Source organism: Rattus norvegicus, chromosome 7 (genome assembly GCF_036323735.1).
Source record: "Rattus norvegicus strain BN/NHsdMcwi chromosome 7, GRCr8, whole genome shotgun sequence".
Taxonomy (NCBI): domain Eukaryota; kingdom Metazoa; phylum Chordata; class Mammalia; order Rodentia; family Muridae; genus Rattus; species Rattus norvegicus.
In genome coordinates, this window is record NC_086025.1 from 132,860,688 (window position 1) to 132,881,454 (window position 20,767).

General features: G+C 46.9%; 1 protein-coding gene and 1 long non-coding RNA gene across 3 annotated transcripts in view; one reads left to right on the forward strand and one right to left on the reverse strand.

The window, feature by feature from the left end:
- Lima1 (LIM domain and actin binding 1) overlaps positions 1-19,656 on the reverse strand; it is a 99,788-nt gene extending 80,132 nt beyond the window's left edge. The window contains exon 1 of one of the 2 annotated variants that reach the window (NM_001191615.3): positions 19,567-19,656. Coding sequence is in view for 1 of the 2 variants with exons in the window: in XM_006257354.5 (XP_006257416.1) it covers positions 3,889-3,912 (24 nt within the window). In the remaining variant the exon portion in view is untranslated. Of the gene's footprint in view, positions 1-3,888; positions 4,037-19,566 lie in introns of those variants that run through there. The other variant, XM_006257354.5, reaches the window with a different exon arrangement.
- LOC134479574 (uncharacterized) lies at positions 804-15,108 on the forward strand. The gene is made up of 2 exons (XR_010053094.1): positions 804-930; positions 1,795-15,108. It is a non-coding gene; the product is annotated as an uncharacterized LOC134479574 (long non-coding RNA).
- Positions 19,657-20,767: the final 1,111 nt, after the last annotated feature.

Below are 20,767 nucleotides of genomic sequence, written 5' to 3' on the forward strand. Positions count from 1 at the left end.
GAGTTTTTTTTAAAGATTTATTTATTTATTTATTTATTTATTATATGTAAGTACACTGTAGCTATCTTCAAACACACCAGAAGAGGGCACCAGATCCCATTACAGATGGTTGTGAGCCACCATGTGGTTGCTGGGATTTGAATTCAGGGCCATCTGCAAGAGCAGTCAGTGCTATTAACCACTGGGCCATCTCTCCAGCACTCTCAACCAAAATTGTTGTTTTGGGTTCATGTTTTTAGAACAAAAGTTTACCAGAGTAGAATGCCTTCTTTACCCTACAACTTTTTTCAAAATTTTTAAATTTATACTTTTATATATTACATCCCACCAAAGTTTTCCCTCCTCTCTTCTCTATGTCGCGCGGGCGTGCAGGTGCGTGCCTGCGTGCGTCCCGCCCATCCACTCCTCCTCCATTTCCCTTCAGAAAAGGGCAGGCCTCGCAGGGATATCAACCAAGTATGGCAGTTGCAGTAAGACTAGGCACTTCCGGGGTTGGGGATTTAGCTCAGTGGTAGAGCCCCAGCTGGGGGGGGGGGGGGGGACTAGGCACCTCCCTCATATCAAGACAGAATGAGGAAACCTAGTGGGAGGAAAAGGTCCCTAAGGCAGGCAAATAAATCAGACACCCCCCACTCCCACTGTCACGAGTCCCACACGAAGACCAAGTCTCACAATCGTAACGTATTCAAAGAGGGCCTAGGTAAGTCCCGTGTCGGCTTCCTGTTGGTGGCTCAGTCTCCTGAACCAGTCTCCGTTCACGGAGCCCCCACGAGCCCAGGTCACTTGATTCTGCCTGTTTCCTTGTGACGTCCTTCACCCCTCTGGCTCCTGCAATTCTTCCCGCTCTTCTTCCGCCTAATGTTTGACTGTGGGTCTCTGCATCTGTTTCCATCAGTCGTCTCTGAGGACAATTAAGTTAGGCTCCCGTCTGTGAGTGTAGCAGGATAGCATCTGGGATCTTTTGCTTGTTTGTTTGTTTGTTGCCAGGCATGTTTGGTTTTAGCTAGGTCTCTGGGCTGTCCAGCCTTTGGTTCCCAGGCCTCCAGACAGTGTCAGGGGTGGGCTCCCTCTCGTGGCTCGGATCTGAAGCTAGGCCAGTCATTGGTCGGCCACTCCCACGATTTCTGCGCCACCTTTACCCCAGCATATCTTCAGGCAGGACAAATTGTAGGTCGAAGGTTTTGTGGCTGGGTTGGTGTCCCAATCCCTCCACGGCAGTCTTGCCTAATTACAGGAGATGGTTGGTTCAGGCTCTGTGCCCTCCCTTACTATGAGTCTTAGCTATGAATCCCTCATAGATTTTTACTGCCCTAGGTTTGTACCTCTCCCCCAAAATACCCCCCAATTCCAGTTGTCTCTCCCAGTACTGAGAGTTTTCATCTTTAATAAGGGCCACAGTTGGGCATCGAGGGTGGAGTCCACGAACATTTCCGTCTCCACACCCTGCCTCTCCACTCTGCCCAGCCCTCGCCTGCCGACCTGATCAGGCAGTGCTTACTTTACAGATGAGGGAACTGAGGTGCCGAGGAGTTAACACACATTTAAACAGTGCAGTAGTTCTTCAGGTCATAACAGCTCATGCCTGTCACCCCAGCACTAAGGAGACCAGTGGGGGAGGGTGCTGCCAGCTCAAGGCTAGCCTGGGCTCTCAGAAGCCAACTAAGACTATATGGAAACTGTGCCTCACAAACGACACACACACACACACATGAGAGGTAGCCAAAGGCTTTTTGTTATGTCCTTGTTCTACAGTAGTTCTTTTCTTTTTTCCTCTTGTCTGTTTTCCCACCTCAGGTAGCAAAGAAATATTCCACCATCCTGAACCGCACAACACCATGCTGTGTGGTAGAACTTATTTACCAAGGCAGTGCCAACGAACATTTAGGCTGCTTGGCTCTTCATGGTGAGATGCCTGCAATGAATTGAGCGCAGTGCCCACCCGTAGTGCGCATCTGATGGGCCAAGGAGCCTTTTCAGCAGACCTTCCTGAATTTCTCTCAGAGAAGCCACATCAATTTCTATACTGGAAACAGCTGCTGTATGAGAGAGCCCACATTGTTTTAACTTTTCCCCAGCCTGATGAGAGACATGTGGAAAATGGTATTGCCCCTGTGAAACTACATTTATTTTAAAGTCATAATTCTGTGTGTGTGTGTGTGTGCATGTGTGTGTGGTGTGCATGTGGTGTATGTATATGTGTGGTATATGTGTATGTGTATATATGTGGTGTGTGTGTGTGTGTGATGTGTATGTGTGTGTAGTGTATGTGTGTGGGGTATGTGGTTGCTTGTGATGTATGTGTGTGTGTTCGTGCGTGCATGTGTGTGTATATATGGTGTGGTGTGCATGTGGTGTCTGTGTGTATGTATGTGAGTGGTATATGTGTATGTATGTATATGTGTGGTTTGTGTGTGATATGTGTATGTGTGTGTGATATATGTGTGTGTATGTGTGTGAATGTAGTTGCTTGTGTATGTGTGTGTGTGGTATGTAGGTATGCATGTGTGATATATGCGTGTGGTGTGCATGTGGTACATGTGCATCTGTTGTGTTGTGTGGTATATGTATGTGTGCTGTGTTTATGTGTGACATGCTTGTGCTGTGGCACACGTCTGGAGTTCAGAGGACAACTTCTGGAGATTGCATTTCTCCCTCCACCATGAATTCTGACAATCCCACTCGGCTCATCAGGCCTTTGGAATACGTGCTGTTGGGGAACGAATTTTCCCCTTCCGCCATGGATTCTGGCGATCCAAGCAGGTCACAGGCGTACGGAACACGTGCTTTTACCAGCTGAGCCATCTCACTGGCGTTTCTTTTCAAATGTTACTCATAAATGGTTTATTACCTCTACAACTTAATTATGCTTTTTAATTGCAGGAGGGCTTTCTGACTGTCACATGTAACTCCTTGCATGATTAAGCTGTCTCTCCCAGCAGCTGTCCCTTCCTGGTGTCTGATTCTTATCCAGATCTCATTAATATTCCTTGAGAGCATAAATGGCACTGGATGTACCGATGAGAACCATGTCTTTGTAGATGTCTCTTTCGTACCCACATCTCACCGCTCTAGTGCCCAGCCCAATGGGAAGCCTGACTGGCGTTATATGGCCCCACAGCCTTAAGAGAAACTCACTGTTTGGGGGCTGTTTCAGGTCCTCCCCTCGTCCTACCAGTCCGGCACTTCCTACTCGGGGAGGGGCTATCCAAATATCATCTGACTATTAGGACAGGCCTCAGAGGCTCCATCTTGTTTTGAGCCCTTGATCCTCCTGGGTCAGCCTCCCAGTTCCTGGAATTTCACAGTGTGCAATGACATCGGGCTAGAGTTGAACCTCTCACAGGGAGTCCAAAGGTGATCCTGCAATGGCTCCTCTAGGATTCCAGTGCAAAAGAGACCTGGGAGCTAGTTTTGTCTTACTCCCCGGGTCGTGTTAGCCAGAGCAGGGAGGAAGACAGAGGCCCTAGCCTCCTACCCAGGGAACTGCATCTCTGCCAGGCCACAGCAGCTTCGAAAGCCCCAGGATCAATGACTGAATGCTAACCATATGCCACCAGCTTTACACATGGCTCATTCACTTGGTGTTTGTGACATCACGAAGCAAGCATTCTCATCCAACAGAGGAAGAAATTAGCCTCGGAGAAATTAAGCAAATTTCTCAGAGTCATACAGTTGCACGTTTTAGAAACAGGGTCCCGGAGGAGACGGCTTGGCAGGTAAAGGTGCTTGCTGCCAAGCGCGATGACCTGAGTTCAGTTCCCTGGGGTGCACATGGTGAAACAGAAGAACCGACCCCCACAGGCTGCCCCCTCGATAAATAAATCAGTAAGTAAAAATAAATAAATAAAAAGAAAGGTAGAAGAACCAGACAGGCCTTGTTATTCTCACCTGCCATCCCATCTGCCATCCCATCTATTCCAGAGGCTAAGGCAGGGGGATTGCTGCAAGTTCTATCCAGCCGGCTGGGGCTCTGGAGTGAGACCTTTGTTTTCCAAACAACCGAAACAGTGACAGACCAGACTTTAACAGTCTCACGGACTCTGATTCCCACGTGGTAACGGCGTGCTGAGAATCACACCTCTGGTGTCCAGGGCAGTCTGAACAGCCTTTTTTAGGGTTGTCAAGATTGCAAAAGATACAGTCCAGAAACCCCAACCCAGTCTGCATCTCTGTCCTGCCTGCCTCTGTTGGGTTAGCATACAGGGTAAATAATATCTACTTCTGGGCACCATTAAGACAATTCCCTAAAGCCTTGTCTTCTGAAGCTTTTAGCTCATTGCTAAACTAACTTTGGTAAAAATGGTGGGTGCGGGGTTGGGGATTTAGCTCAGTGGTAGAGCGCTTGCCTAGCAAGCGCAAGGCCCTGGGTTCAGTCCCCAGCTCCGAAAAATAGAAAAGAAAAAAAAATGGTGGGTGCATGACAGTTAAAGTACCTTATGTTTGGGGCTGAGGCTACAGTGGAATCGGTAGAATGCTCACATTCTTATCCCAAGACCGTGGGCTCCATTCCTAGCATTGCACAATACTTAGGCATGGAGACGCACACCTGGAATCCCAGCAATTGGGAGACTGTGGCCAGAGGCTCAGAAACAGAGGAGGCCTTTGAGGTCACGGAGTGGGTAACAAGGTGACTGCAGCCTAACAATCAAGCCCAAGATTCCTGGAGTCTCTCTTGGAAGGAGAGAGCTGACTGCACAGAGCTGTCCTCTGACCTCCAGACACAAGCTGAGGCATTTATGAATGCCTCCCACCCGCAACGCACACAATGCAAAATAAATATAAACAAACGTTTAGGTCATCTAGCTGTCCTCAGCTACACATGGAGTTTGAGGCCAGCCTGGGCTACTTGAGAGCCTCTCCTTGAAAAACTAAATTACAAAACAAGACAAAAAAACAAACAAAAACAACCCCTCCTTAACATCTTGCAAGCTATTTTTTTTTTTCTTTCAGTTTTTTTGAGGCAGGGTTTCTCTGTGTAGCCCTGGCTGCCTGAAACTTTCTCTGTAGCTCAGGCTGGCCTCAAACTCAGAGGACATTTTTTTAAGGCAGGCTATTGCTATGCAGCCCTGCCTGGCCTGGAACTGAAACTTGCAACTCTCCTACCTCTGCCTCTGGAGTGTGGGGAGTACAGGCTCACAGCAACATGCTAGGCCAACTTTTTGTTTTGTTTCCTTATTTGTTTTCCTGACAGGGTTTCACTTTGAAGTTCTGGCTGAACCTGTACTCACTACAGAGCTCGGAGGCTGGGAGTACAGGTATGTGCTGCTTCAGAGTAACTCCGCAGAGAGGTGTATTTAATTCTCACAGTGCTGCATGCAGAAATTCCGTCACAGTGTATTTAAGGGGCCGAGTAATCTGTATAGGAAGAACACGAGGGGCTGGGGATTTAGCTCAGTGGTAGAGCGCTTACCTAGGAAGCGCAAGGCCCTGGGTTCGGTCCCCAGCTCCGAAAAAAAGAACCAAAAAAAAAAAAAAAAAAAAAAGAACACGAGGCTCAGAAGGAAAACGTACTCCTGTTCATTTAGGGGGAACAAACAAAACAGAACGTGGCTGTGGAACATGGGATACCGCAGGCTCCACTTGTTTCAGACAAATCCACCAATGAAAGGAAGGTTGGGCTGGTGGTAGATTAGTGGTAGCCATCTCTTGCAGTCTAGAAACCCCAACCAAGGTTGGGTAAGACGGCTCCAAGCCAGATGACCTGACCTCTCCACGGAGCCCACATGGTGGAAGGAGAGAGTTCACTCCAAAAGCCTTTCCTTAATCCACATGTGTCCAGACACATGTATAGGCAAGATAATTTAATGTAAAAAAACAAAAAACAAAAACACTTAAAAAAAAGGGAAACCCAAATTAGCTTGTTAGACATATATTTGTGGTAATTTTCACATATCTTCTTTAAATATAAAATATAATTTAATAGCTTTTAAAAACTTGCTTTGAGGGGTTGGGGATTTAGCTCAGTGGTAGAGCGCTTGCCTAGCAAGCACAAGGCCCTGGGTTCGGTCCTCAGCTCCGGAAAAAAAAAAAAAAAAAGAAAAAAGAAATTTGTAGGTCATAAAAAGATCACCCGAGGGGTTGGGAATTTAGCTCAGTGGTAGAGCGCTTGCCTAGGAAGCGCAAGGCCCTGGGTTCGATCCCCAGCTCCGAAAAAAAGAACCAAAAAAAAAAAAAAAAAAATCCCCGAGAACCTCTCTAGTCTTTTTCTCCCTCTAAATTAATTACCAGCTCTCATACACATATGCTTACCTCCACCTCTTTCCCAAATAACTAATTTGTTCTTTTGTCCCTTTGCTTCCTCCCTGCCTCTCCACTTCTGTCGATAATTATTAACTCAACGCAAGGGGGGGGGGCAAACAGCTCACACGAGGGTTTTCAGCAGGGTTGGTTTTGTTAAATGTACAGTTAGAGAAACTGACAGAAAAAGATTGCCAATAAGTTCAAGTTAAGGTGAGGTAAAAAAAAAAGTCTGCTTGGGAAAGATTGGAAATGGACAGCTGACAAGGCTCTGCACAGATTGTTTCTCCTTTAACCTTTGCCCCATTACATACATGACCATCAGATGTCTCACACGCATGGGATCACGCATGACCACATATGTGAACACAGTGCTGTGCGGCACTTTCTCTACAGTGTTCAACAAAGTCCCACAGTGTAACTACGTATCTTACACCCAGTGGTGGCGCTCCCAGACCTCGGGAGGCAGAAACAGGCAGATCTCTGAGTTTGAGGCCAGCCTAGTGTACAGCGCAAGTTCCAGGACGGCCAGGGGCTACACAGAGAAACCCTGTCTTGAAAAACAAACAAACCAAACAGACCACTGTCTGCAAACCACGTGGTCACAGGTCTTGCCAATTACAGGCTTAATTAAGAAAAATAATCAGTTGGGGGAGTCGGCTTGCACCTTTAATCCCAGCACTCGGGAGGCAAAGGCAGGAGGACCTCTGAGTTCCAGGACAGCCAGGGCTACCCTGTCTTGAGAAAGGCTATGTTAGGAGGGTCCTAAACTGCTCCTGAAGGCAGAAGGACCTTCTTACCATGTCCTCAGTAACTAGTCACGGCCTCCAGACTCAGGTCTCCTTAGTTTCACTATTGGCCATTTCCAGGAAAGGCCTGGCTTCATTTATCCTTATCTGAAATTTTAGATGATTCTCTCCAGAGCTTGCTCAATCTGAGGAGCCAGTGCAGATCATGGAGCCAAGTCTGTCAGGCAGGAGGATTAAACAGACTCACCGAAATGTGACTCCTCTCAAGCAAGCCCTCTAATCTTGCCTTTCTGTGAAAACCTGAGAGGAGGAACACAGGGCAGTGCTTTAACCAAGGGTGGTCCCGTAAGGAGTTGGCAAACCACACGGCAAGCCACGCAAGCCACGCAACTCCCCCAAGAATGACTTCTTAGGGATTAATTACAAATATTAACATGTTAATTTAATATATTAATATCCCGCACCCCTTTTACAGGTATGTTTCCAGATCTTGTGGAACAGATAGTTCTGAGTCACTATGTAGAAGCTGGAAATGTCCTCTAGAAGACACCAGTGCTCTTTTTGTTTTTTTAAAGATTTATTTATTACCTATGAGTACACTATAGCTGTCTTCAGACACACCAGAAGAGGGCATCAGATCCCACTACAGATGGTTGTGAGCCACCATGTGGTTGCTGGGATTTGAACTCAGGACCTCTGGAAGAGCAGTCAGTGCTCTTAACCGCTGAGCCATCTCTCATCTCTGAGCTTCTTGTTTTGTTTTTATATAACCCATGATAGCCTCGAACTTGCTATGTAGCCAAAATGACCTTAAGTTCCTCTCGTGTCAATCTTCCGAGGGCTGAAGTACAGAAGTGAGCCGCACTTAGCATTAGTATCAACGGTTTAATTGTAATGTGTGTCTCTTAGTGCCGACGGACAAGTCTTTCCGGTAGCATGGACAAGTCAACTTCACAGGGTCTCAGTTTTGTTTTTTACATCTTTGCCTATGTGGTGTGTGTGTGCGTCTGTGTGTCTGTGTATGTGTGTGTGTGCGACTGCAGGCATGAATGCATGATAGCAAGTATGTAGAGGTCAGAGATCAACCTTAGATGTCTGTCTCTACTTTCCACATTAGAGGCAGGGTCCTCTCTCTCTCTCTCTCTCTCTCTCTCTCTCTCTCTCTCTCTGTCTTTCTCTGTCTCTGTCTCTCTGTCTCTCTCTCTGTCTCTGTCTCTCTCTCTCTGTCTTTCTCTGTATCTGTCTCTCTGTCCCCCCTCCCCCCTCTCTCTCCTGCTTATGCTTCCAGGGTCTCTTGTCTCTGCCTCCCATCTTGTCCTAGGAACATCAAAGGAGAGCTACTGAGTGAGGCTGTTTTGGGTTCTGGAATCCAAACTCAGCTTCTCCAGCTTGTGTGGGAGGGGCTTTACTCACTGAATGCCGCTCAAGCTCTTCTTTGTTGTCATTGTTGTTGGTTTTTTTGTTTGTTTTCTTTTCTTTTCTTTTTTGTTTTTTCCTTTTTTCTTTTTCTTTTATTCTTTTTTCCCCCCCAAACTCTTCTTTTAAAAGCCAGATATTAGATGACACAAATATTCGGAGCAAGAGTTATGCGAGAGGAAAAAGCAAGAGCACTTCGAAAACCTAACCAGCAGTGAAAGGCATTCACGAAATAAAACCTAAAGCCAATGTTTGGGAAAGCTAGAACCAAAACGCAAGGCCACCCAGTCATGAAAAACGGAAAAGACCGGAAGTCATGTTACCTGAGGCATGGGCTTACTTACACCTGGGCTCCCAGGCCTAGGGAGACTGACTGGAGCAGGAGGACAGCTGTGAGTTCAAGGCCAATGGGGGGGGGGGTGTGCAAGGGGAAGGAAAGGGGGAGGGGAGGGAGCGAGGCAGGGGAGGGGGGAGGGGGAGAGAGAGGCGGGAGGGGGAAGAAAAAAGTTTTGGTATAATGTCAGGTTTAATTAGTTGTCAGTAAGCAAACCCAAATCGCGGCCAATGTCAAAGCATTTCTACTCGGTCTTATTCCAAGTAAGAAAGGATTTCAGCGTTCCTGGGAGGCTCTGGGTAGTTTCTTTCCCTGAGAGGAAGGCAGAAGCCTGCTGGTTCCTGAGGCATTTACCCGCTGGATTCCAGATTTTTAAAGGATAATGAGAGAGCAGGGCCATGGTGGCGCTTGCCTTTAGTCCCAGCAGAGGCAGGCAGATCTCTGTGAGTTCAAGGCCAGCCTGGTCTACAGAGTGAGTTCCAGGACAGCCAGGGCTACACAGAGAAGTCTCGAAAAACAAACAAACAAACAAACAAACAAACAAACAAACGGGGTTAGAGACTAGTGAGGACCAAAAGCGCCATGTTCTCTCGATGGCAACTCAGCGAGCAGAAGCACAGACGCGCAGACGCGCAGGCGCACATGGTGGCAGCAGACCAGTGTCCTGATCCTGGGATCACCTGGGAAATCTGCACCGATGGAACCAAATCCCAGCTGCCACTGTCCCCTTTGTCCTCCAGAAATCCTCAGAGGGTGCCACCTGATGTGAACCCACATGTAGCTCCTCGGGCTGTTGTCCATTTAAAAGACAGTGCCACACCCCTTTGGGCTGCAAACCCACACAAGACTGGTTAAAACGCGAGGTCTATCTTCACTGCTTATTCATTCGCTCAGCAAATATTTACTGAGCTCTCACCACACTGGGCAGGGTCTGCGGCTAAGAACCCACAATGAAAGGCAAGGTCTCTCTTCTCAGGAAACTTCCATGCTGCTGGGGAATCCGGACAAATGAAGGATGTGACTGGGGCGGGCGGCCCACTAAGGGTAATCGGGGTACTGGGGAGAAGGGGACAGAGGCTCCAGCGCTGCTCCAGAAAGCTCAAATGAATGACATTTGAGCGGAATGCAGAACGAGGGGGAGGATACAGGCAACCAGCCAGGGGATAAGATGAGGAGAATGTTCTAGGCAAAGGCCCTGAGGCAGGAATAAAATTGCTGGAGAGTGAGCTAAGAGCTGACTAAGAGGCAGTGGCGGCCGGGTTCACGGTGAACTTACAAGCAGTCGGGAGAGGACTTTAACTGCTATATAACACTACGGATGCAAGATAAGATATATTTCATATACTGTGATTGCTCACTGTGCCTTATAGCTACAACGAAACAGAAAGCCTCCTCCGTAAGAGCCCTTGTAATCTTTCAAGGAAGCAATAATTCCGGCAAGTGGCAAGGCGAGGAATGAAGCAAAAATAAAACCACAGACACTGACTCAAAAGCCAATGCTAGAATATGCCTGTTTAGGACTTTTTTTTTTTTTTTTTTTTTAAGTCACGTTTTATTTGGATCCTTAAGAAACGGGGGTTCATCAGGAATGGGGTGGGGGCAGTTGGAGGCTGTGGGAACCGAAGAGGCACGGAGGCAGGAAGGGAACCGGGCGGGTCCAGGAAACAATGAATCACTTGGCGTGGCGGTGCCAGGTGGGCGGGTAGTGTGGAGAGATAAGGCTGGAGAAACACGCTGGGGGCATCTTGAAGGACACGTACTGAGATTTAGACAGTATCCTTGGGTATTGGCTCCCTGGAGTGTCTACACAACTCTAGAAGAACCATTCAACGTCACATTCCCGCAGATCCCCCAGAGGTCTAGGTGGGACCCGAGAACCCGCATTTGACCACGCCAAGGCAGTGTGCACGCAGGCGATCTGGGAAGCCATATTTTGAAAAATCCACCTTTTGACCTTTTTGTTTGTTCTTGTGGCAACCCTGCTGGACTGAAAGGGGGAAGCCTGATGTCCCTTAGAGGACTGTTCAAAGGCTCTGGCAAAAATAAACAGTTAAATAAATGAAGACCCGATGAGACCCACGATTGCTGCTGGGCTACATACACACTCAGCGAGTTCAAGGCCCAGTAAGATCTTGTCTCAGGAATATCAGACTAGGGGGCTGGAAAAATGGATCAGTGGTTAGGAGCACACACTGTTCTTGCAGAGGACCAGAGTTCAAGTCTCAGCACCCACATCAGGCAGCGCCAGCCTCAGGGAGCCGATTCGTCTCAGGCTTCCTTGGGCTCATACACAGACACACATACATTCACATTAAATAAAAAACTAGAACCCTAAGACTGGTAGGATGGCTCAATGGCTCTGCACGGTGCCTGACAACCCCAGCTGGCTCCCACAGGAGAGAAAGGACACCTCACTTTTGAAAGTCATCGTCTGGCCAGGCAGTAGTGGTGCACACCTTTAATCCCAGCACTTGGGAGGAGGACAATGCTGGATCTCTGGGTTTGAGGCCAGCCTGGTCTACAGTGTGAATTCCAGGATAGCCAGGGCTACACAGAGAAACCCTGTCTTGAAAAACAGAAAAGAAAGTTGACCTCCATGTGTGCACTGTGGCATACTTGCACACATACACAAACAATTAAAACAGATTTAAAAAAATAAAATTAAGAGGGAAATAAAAATGAATATTTATCTTATGTATCTTTTTTTTAAGTTTCTTTCTTATTTTTTGAGATAAGTTCTTCTTATAGCCCTGGCTGTCCTTGAACTTACGATCCTCCTTGTCTCAGTCAAATGCAGGAGTTCCAGGCGTAAGCAGTCGTGATCAGATCAAAGAGTAACACTTTATAAGTGAGCTTCTACAAATCACAGAGTAAAAACTAGGAACAGCTTCTGTTTGGCCAGCAGGCATTGTCCAATAACTTGACACAGCAACATCAATCCTCCTGTCGGGGTGAGACCTGGTTCATAGCCATCACACAGGATAGGCCATCGGGGCTCTGGGGCTCTTCTAGCTTATTCCACGAGCTTCCCAAGGGTCATTCTACGGGATTACTGCACCGGTTTTTACTTTAACTTCTGCAGTCCTGAGAGTTAAAAGGCTAAAGCATTTATCCTAGGGTTCCATGAAGACTGACTCAAGAGGAAACTGTCTTTACTGCATCCGACCTTCCCTAGGGAATCTGGAATGGGGAGCAGGGTGGGACAGGACTAGAAGTGACTCCAGAACGTCTAGCTAACTGTAGTCTTACAGGTCGGACTTTGGGATCAAGAGCCCAACCCTTTATAGAGACTGGTCAATGAGTGACTTGTCCACAATCACCTACTGGGCGGGTCCCCAGCTCTGTCCACACCACAGCCCTGATTCTAACACTTTCCACTTTTTATTTTTTAAAGATTTATTTATTTATTCTATATAAGTACACACTAGATGAGGGCATCAGATCCCACTACAGATGGCTGTGAGCCACCATGTGGTTGCTGGGATTTGAACTCAGGACCTCTGGAAGATCAGACAGTGCTCTTACCCACTGAGCCATCTCTCCAGCCCCCACTTTCCACTTTTTTCAACCCACTCATTCATTCTGGTGGGGGAGCCCATCTTTTCCCCATGTCCTCCTCAGACTCCAAATAAATGAAAGAAGCAAAAACCCTTAGCCCTGAAGACCAAACAAAAATGAGTAGACTGACCGAAAGGCAAGTCACTGAAAGAGAAATGGAGATGAGAGTGTGACAAATGCTCAGGGACTGGACATTAAAGACAAGAAAGCCAGGTGATACATTCTGTAATCCCAGCAGCTGGGGCGGGGTGCATCACTCTAGGCCAGCCGAGCATACAGTGCGTGACTCAATTTCATTAAAAGTGAACAAATACAAATGAAGTCAACTGCCTTCAAGTGCCTATCAAGTTAGCAAAACTTAAAAAGGAATATCTGATCAATGTTTGCAAAGACGCAAATGCCAGGTGCTCACACCACTGCAGGTGAGAAAGCCCTGATGAGTCCCTGTCGTTCCTTCCGTGATGAAGAGCTGTGTTGTGGCAGTGTAAGCCGAATAAACCCCTCCCCGGCTTGATTCTGGTCGTGGTGTTTCATCGCAGCAATGGTGATCTTAACTGAAACAAGGCCTGAGTGGAATGCACTTTTACCTACTGAGCTGTCCCACCAGCCCCCTTTTACTTATTATCTGAGACTTAGTAAGTTGTCCAGGCTAGCCTTGTATGCACATTGTAGCTAAGGATTGCCCTGAACTTGCAATCCATCTGCCTCAGTGTCTGGAGGAGTTAGGAACACAAATCTATGCCACCAAGGCTTGCTTGGCACAGGGCGTTAAGCATCCGCTAAGCTGAACCTACTGGCACATGACTTCAGTCTCAGCACTTGGGAGGTAGAAGCAGGAGAATCAGGAGTTCAAGGCCAGCCTGGGCTATATGAGACCCAGTCTCAACATTTAAAAACAATGTTATTGTTGTTAATAGTACTGTTACTACTGCTAAGTTGTAGCAAGGAAGACAGTGACAGGGCATTAGAGAGAAGTCTCAGGATAGCATGTCCACACAGACAGGCTTACGTTTCAGATTTTGAAGAATATGGGGGATTAGGGCCACAGCTGAGTGGTCAAGAGCTTGCAGGGCTCGCTCAAGACCCTAGTCTTGATCCCCCAGTACAGAAAAAGTTACAGAAGGAGGTTTCACTGAGCTGTGGGGTGCCAAAGCTGAAGCTGATTCCTACTGTTTCCCTCCTGGATGGTATGGATACTTAACTCTGGGGGAGGGGCTGGGTTTGGAGCCTGAGCCAGCCCTTGCACCCAAACTATGAAACTGTCCTCTGCTTACACTAAACTTACAGCCTGAGAGATTTTATTTACGACACTCAAGCCTGTGAAGAATACAAGGGGAAGATTCTTACTATAGGCAAGAGGTTCACCCCCATGTTTGGAGAGGTCACTTAAAAAAAAGACTTTGCGTGTTTTCAAATTCATTTATGCCCGTTCTGGAATAACCTTTCTGGACCGACTGTGTTCTAAACCTAGAAGGTACAGGCCTGAAGCTTAGGCAACCGTTAGGAGGAACCACGGAGCTGAGCCCGCACAGGAGCCTCTTCATCTTGGGGGAAACAGTGTCACCTGTCCCTCACTGCAGGATATAAAAGGGCTGCCAAATAAGGTCCTTCTGGAGGGGGCTTCTAGACACAGTTTCTCTATGTTGCCCCCTCTGTTCTGGAACTCACTGAGATCCACCTGCCTCTGAGTGCTGGGATTAAAGGTTATGGGCCACCACCAGTCAGGCAGGCGGCACGATTTTACCTATAAAATGATGAACAACTCATACCTTTTAAAAAGTAGCGTGTGCACGTGAGTCAGATGCTATGCAGCTGCCATTACCCAGTGTGGAGGACAGAACAGCCCCCCAAAATGTTTTTTTTTTAAAGATTTATTTATTTATTATATATAAGTACACTGTAGCTGTCTTCAGACACACCAGAAGAGGGCATCGGATCTCTTTACAGATGGTTGTGAGCCACCATGTGGTTGCTGGGAATTGAACTCATGACCTCTGGAAGAGCAGTCGGGTGCTCTTAACCGCTGAGCCATCTCTCCAGCCCCATAAAAACCAAAATGTTTTAAAATGATGGAAAATCATTGCAACATGCTAGCTGATGGACTGTTGTTGGGTGAGACCTCCTGCTTCTAGTGAAAAGAAGTCTTCATTCAATCACTAATAATTTGAGTGTAGAGAGATGCTCAGTGGTTAAGGACCCTTAAGCTCTTCCTGAGGCCCCAAGATCCATTCCCAGTACCCACATCAGGCATCCTGAAACATCCTGTAAATCTAGATCCAGGGAGACCTGATGCTTTTGTCCTCTTTGGGCACCTGTATTCACATGCAATAACTGCTTGTGCGCGCTCTCTCTCTCTCTCTCTCTCTCTCTCTCTCTCTCTCTCTCTCACACACACACACACACACACACACACACACACACACACACACACACACAGAGTTAAAGATAAACATAAATCCTAAAGGTTTTTTGAATCTCAGAACTTTACCTCCAGCCACAGCATAGACACATCAGAATGATCCCTTTAAGGTACCATTTACCAAAGAACCTCAAGCCCAGTAATAAAGCAGAAACTATGTAAAGCCACTAATTTGTTACCAAAAGCTTGAAGAGCCTGTCTGTGTTAAGTGACTTAACCACACCTTGAGGTTCCTGTGCATGGTCTGCAATGGAGTGTTCTACCTTCCTATAGAAAGCACAGTTAGGGGTTGGGGATTTAGCTCAGTGGTAGAGCGCTTGCCTAGGAAGCGCAAGGCCCTGGGTTCGGTCCCCAGCTCCGAAAAAAAAAAAAAGAAAAAAAAAAAAAAAAAGAAAGCACAGTTAAAGACCCCAGCGACCTTCCAAAGGTTAGTCTCCTCTAGCATAAGTTATCTTAGGGACAGTGTCAAGCATTTCCTATCTGTAGAATGAGCACTCTTCCAATTAAATGAAAGCCATCTATGACTAAAGCTATCCGGTAGTGATATGGAATGGAGAACGCTTGGGAGCTGTAGCCCAGCTTCATGCCTCAGGAGGTAAATGTTCCTGCCGTCAAGCAAGGCGACCTATCCAATCCTCGGGATCTACGCTGTGGAAGAGCAGAGATGATGTCCACAAGTTGTCCTCTGATAACCACGGGCATGCCATGACATGCATTTGCGCGTGCGCATACACATATATACACACACTCATATACACATACATAGATACACACATACAAACACACACATACACACACTCATATACACATATACACACATACACACATATACAAACATACACACATACACACATACATACACATACTCATATACACATATATACATACACACATATACAAACACACACATACACACACTCATATACACATATACACACATACACACATATACAAACATACACACATACACACATACATACACATACTCATATACACATATATACATACACACATATACAAACACACACACTCATATACACATATACAAACATACACACATACATACACACACTCATATACACATACATACACACATATACAAACACACATACACACACTTATATACACACACATATACACACACATACACACACTCATGTACACATACACACACAACACACACATACAAACACACACTCATATACATATACACACTCATATACACACACTAGTGCTAGGTTCATTTTCAACTTAAATAATGACATTTTCCCCCAATATGTGGTAGTCATTTCTAGCAAAGATACCTAGTGATCTCCGACACTCACATTTCTCCCTATGTGTGTATGTGTTTGATAAACCTCTGGCAGAATTTTAAAATTAACTATACCTGATTACAGTTGGCTGGTGGAACTCTCGGAAAAATTAAAATGACATTTGGCACATCTGTAGATGTTCACAATACATAACACATGCAAAAAAAACCCCGACACCTCTACAAAACTTTCTATCAGGAAATACTTCCCGGGGCACAGAGGCAACGAGACAATCAACATCAAAGAAACGTGCTCATCAGTACCACCCCTCAAATCAGTGAGACAGCTACCACACTCGCTATTAGCTCAAAGCCTTCATTTTAAAACCTAAGACGGGAGTTGGGGATTTAGCTCAGTGGTAGAGCGCTTGCCTTGCAAGTACAAGGCCCTGGGTTCAGTCCTCAGCTCCGAAAAAAAGAAAAAGAAAAAGAAAAGAAAAGAAAAGAAAAGAAAAGAAAAGAAAAGAAAAAAGAAAACCTAAGACGGATCCTATGAGGGACCATGTCATGTCCACCCTTTGTCTGTTAGGGCCTTGCTAACCAGTTAAACAGTCGGGAACGGTGGTGTACACCTATAGTGTGTGGTTTTCTGAAGGACGCAGGCAAGAGGTGTGGGAGTTCAAGTCTAGCCTCTGCTACATAGCAATCTGAAGCTAGCTTGAGCTCTATGAGACAGAATCCCCCCCCTTCCCAAACCCCAAAACCTCAACAAAAAGCTTGCGGTCAGATGAAGTGTTTTCGACGGGGACCATACACCTCAGATCACCAGATCGTCAAACTTCCCAAAGTATCCTCAAAGGCTCAGACCTCTTCCCCTAATTGGCATAAGGCAAGACATATTTCCTATTCTGTGTGTGCATGCTATATTCTGTGTGTGCACGTGCTGGGGATTGAACACAGTCTCTCACGCATGCTAAACTCACTCTCTACCACTGAGCTACACCCAGAGTCAAAGCAAGGCACCTGAAGAGTACCTCCGCAGCAAACAGTGTCTCCACTGTTAATAGAGCTGTTTTCACTTCTGAGCCTCCTCTTCCTAGAATTATTAGGTTGAAACTTGGCCCCACCTTTAACTAGAGTCGGGAACAAAGCCTGAATGTACCAAGTCAAACAAAGTCAGACAATGAGGTCATTTTTACAAAATGGCACTAGTTTTCTCAGGGTGACAGCGTACTGTCTCGGCCCAGAGACTCTACATACAGATCGGGATTACCTGATAACTCTGCTTCTGAGTCTAACACATTAACGGTGAGAACTGCCCCACCAACCATTGACGGAACTGCTGGAGAATTCAGGGTCTGCTCCCATTTTCAAAAGGCTACAGAGTTGACTGACCAAAGACAAGGCAAGAAATGAGTGGTATAAGATTACGGCAGTCGGGTTGCTTCCCTAGCATGCACATGCCTCAGGGGTTGATACCCCCAAGAAGGAGGCTTTCGGGGCTGGGTGCAGAGAGAGCAGAAATACCAAAACGATAACAGCAAACGATTTCACCAATACTCTAAGTTGTATTTGTGGTATTGCCTAACCCATTTAGTTGTAGACTGTTTAAGGGACGGAGCTCTTGGAACTTGGAATCCACAAAAGAATGGGCATAAAAGTCACTGAAAAAAATTATGTCCCCTCTGGAATTCCTAACATAATTATTCTTTCAATGCACATATAGGTGCATGCACACCTTGAAGAAGAGATAACCTTTTCCAGGCTGCGAAGATGGCTTATCAGGTAAAAAGTGCTTGCCTCAGAGCCTGACACCTTGAGTTCAATCCCTGGAGCCCACATGGTAAAAGAAAAGAACAGACCCCCACAGTTCTCTTCTGACCTACACACACGCCATGGTACACACACACACACACACACACACACACACACACACACACACTAAATAAATGTAAGAAAGCAAAAGAAAGGAAGAAGAAACTTCTCTGAGCTGGCAAGGCGGCTCAGAAGATGAAAATGTTTGTTTCACAAGTCTGAGGACCTGAGTTTGAACCTCAAATCCCAAGGTAGAGAGAACCAACTCCTATAAGCTGTCCTCTGACCTCCACATGTCTGCCATGGCACGCTGGCTGGTATTCACGCACACACACACACACACACACACACACACACATATCACACAAATGGTAACTTCTAAAAAATATATCGAAGGCCAGGGACAGTGGAGCACACCTTCAATCCTAACATTCGAGATGCAGAGGCAGCCACATTTAGGCCAGCCTCGTCTAGATGGACAGTTCCAGGCTAGTCAGGAATTCTTTGAAGAAGCAGAAGGAGGAAGAGGAAGAAGAGAAGAAAAAGAGAAAAAGGAAGAGGAGGGAGAGGAGGGAAAGAAGGAGGGAAAGAAGAAGAAGAAGAAGAAGAAGAAGAAGAAGAAGAAGAGGAGGAGGAGGAGGAGGAGGAGGAGGAGGAAGAAGAAGAGGAAGAGGAAGAAGAGGAAGAAGAAGAAGGAGGAGGAGGAGGAGGAGGAAGAGGAAGAAGAGGAAGAGGAAGAAGAGGAAGAGGAAGAAGAGGAAGAAGAAGGAGGAGGAGGAGGAGGAGGAGGAGGAGGAGGAGGAGGAGGAGGAGGAGGAGGAGGAGGAGGAGAAGAAAAGTAGACAATGACAGGGGAGGGGGGGTTTCCTGCTAACGTTGTAGCTTTTTTGAAGGCTGTCTAAACATGATCACACTTCATGCACACTTTTGCACTTCCAAAAGACTGGTCAACCAAAGGCTCTAACTGAAATGTGTATTTGTACCAGTAACTATGTAGATAAAAAGTAGCCCACTTACCCACTTACGTGCAAAAGATGATCTGTCCTCCAAGTGGCAACGTCTTAAAAACTGAGAACCTCAGAGTCTTTAGCTAACTTGTAAAGTCAACAGAACCATTTGGATTAGGCAGATTTTTGAAAGCTAGAATTAGTTGCAAGACAATAGCAGATCAGTATCTCTCACCAGGATCAGCTAAACTCATTGTTGTGAGCACCAATAAGGAGGCTAGGACGGGTGCCAGATGGTTCGCTCCTAGCACCCACAACTTCAACCTCTAGTGTGTGTGGCCGGGGGTGTACAGTTACCTAATATTAACACCTACGGATGTGAGTGAGCAGCGGGTCCCAACTCAAGCACATCATAGCGATTTGGGAAGGACATAGCAAGTAGGAACTGTCCGGAAGGATGTTAAGTCTTAACCAAAATTCATCTGGAGGAATGGAAAGGAGGAAAAAAAAAAACAAAAAACAAAAAACTGGAGAAGGAACGGCCGCGTGGAAGAAGGAAAGAGTTGCTGGCTTACCTCCCTGAGAGGGAGTTTGGACTTTTGATGAAATGCCACTTTCCCTCCATCCCGCGGGAGACCAGAGGCCCGGGCAGCGAAGGCTCAGCCCCTCGGACTTCCCAGAAGGGAGAGCGGAGCATGGGAGACTCCTCCAACGTAGACCCCAAGGAGTGAGCCTCCTGCTCTTGATCGCCTCAAAATACCCAGAGAGAGTGAGGGGCGCAGCCAGGGTCTCCGCGCGCACACAAGCTGCGGAGGGGCGAGGAGAGAGGAGGCGCTTACCTGCTTACAAGCCGTCGGGGCTCCGCGTTGCACGGCCACAGTCCTGCGCTCTGCCCAGCGCACCTGTCGCAACTGGGCTGCAGCACCTACAGCTCCGCGGCCCCGCCCCGGCCCTGCTCAGGGCCCCGCCCCCTGCCGCGGAGGCGCGCACGCCTCCCGCCTCCCGCACGGCCTTGGGGCGAACGTGCTCGCTCCCGGCGGCGTGTACAACTCGTGACCGTAGCGTAGCCCTAGCAGCCGCGGTGTTGCTGGAGGCGTGGCTCCTGTATCAGCCTCCAACCTGGCGGTCCCTTTTATGGCTCATCCTATCTCTCTCTGACCAGCAGTTTGATCTGAGACTCACCCAGAAGTTTGGTCTAAGTGAAACTTCAGGGAAGTTCCTGGTGCTGTCAGGGTAAGTTCTGTGGAAAGGTATTTTACAAGAGGCCATGCCCGGTGCTGCAAAGAGCTGCCAAAGAGAACTGGCTCAGACTACGTTAAATCACTTCACCATAGTGGACCTGAGGTTCCTCAGGGAAGCATAGGATTAGAGAGAAGACTAGGTGATGTCCAAGTTCTCCAAGAGCTGTGGTCTGTGGTTTTTTTTTTTGTTTGTTTGTTTGTTTTATTTTTTGTTTTTTTTGTAACAACTGGAGGTTTCCCTTTATTTTCTTTTGAGACAGAGGAGGGTCATCAGATATAAGCAGAGATTAGCCTGGAACTCACTGTGTAGCTGAAGTGATCTTTGAGCTGTTGGCTCACAACTGCCTGTGACTCTAGCTCCTGGAGATCTGACACCATTTTTTGGCCTCCATGAGCAACTGCACACACACACACACACACACACACACACACACACACATCACACATCACACACTCACACACGTATATACATTTAAAAAGATCTTTTAATTATCTTTAATCTTTTTTAAGAGAAGCGTAATAGCACACAGCCTAGAGTGGACTCAATAGTGTCTGCAGGAGCGGTTTCTGTCTCTGCACTAGGAATGCAAGGAGCTGAAGGGACCATGAGGACACATAGCATTTGGCCATCTGGCCCTCAGATTCTTGCTCCAGCACCATTCCTCTCTGCGTGATGACCTTTGATGGTGTCCTTTCCTGTGTGGGATAGTGAAGTACCAAATGAAAGGGGTTCTGGGCTTTTCATGTGAGTGTTGATAAGTATTATAAGGGACTGTGGTTGAAAAATTCGTACAGCTCC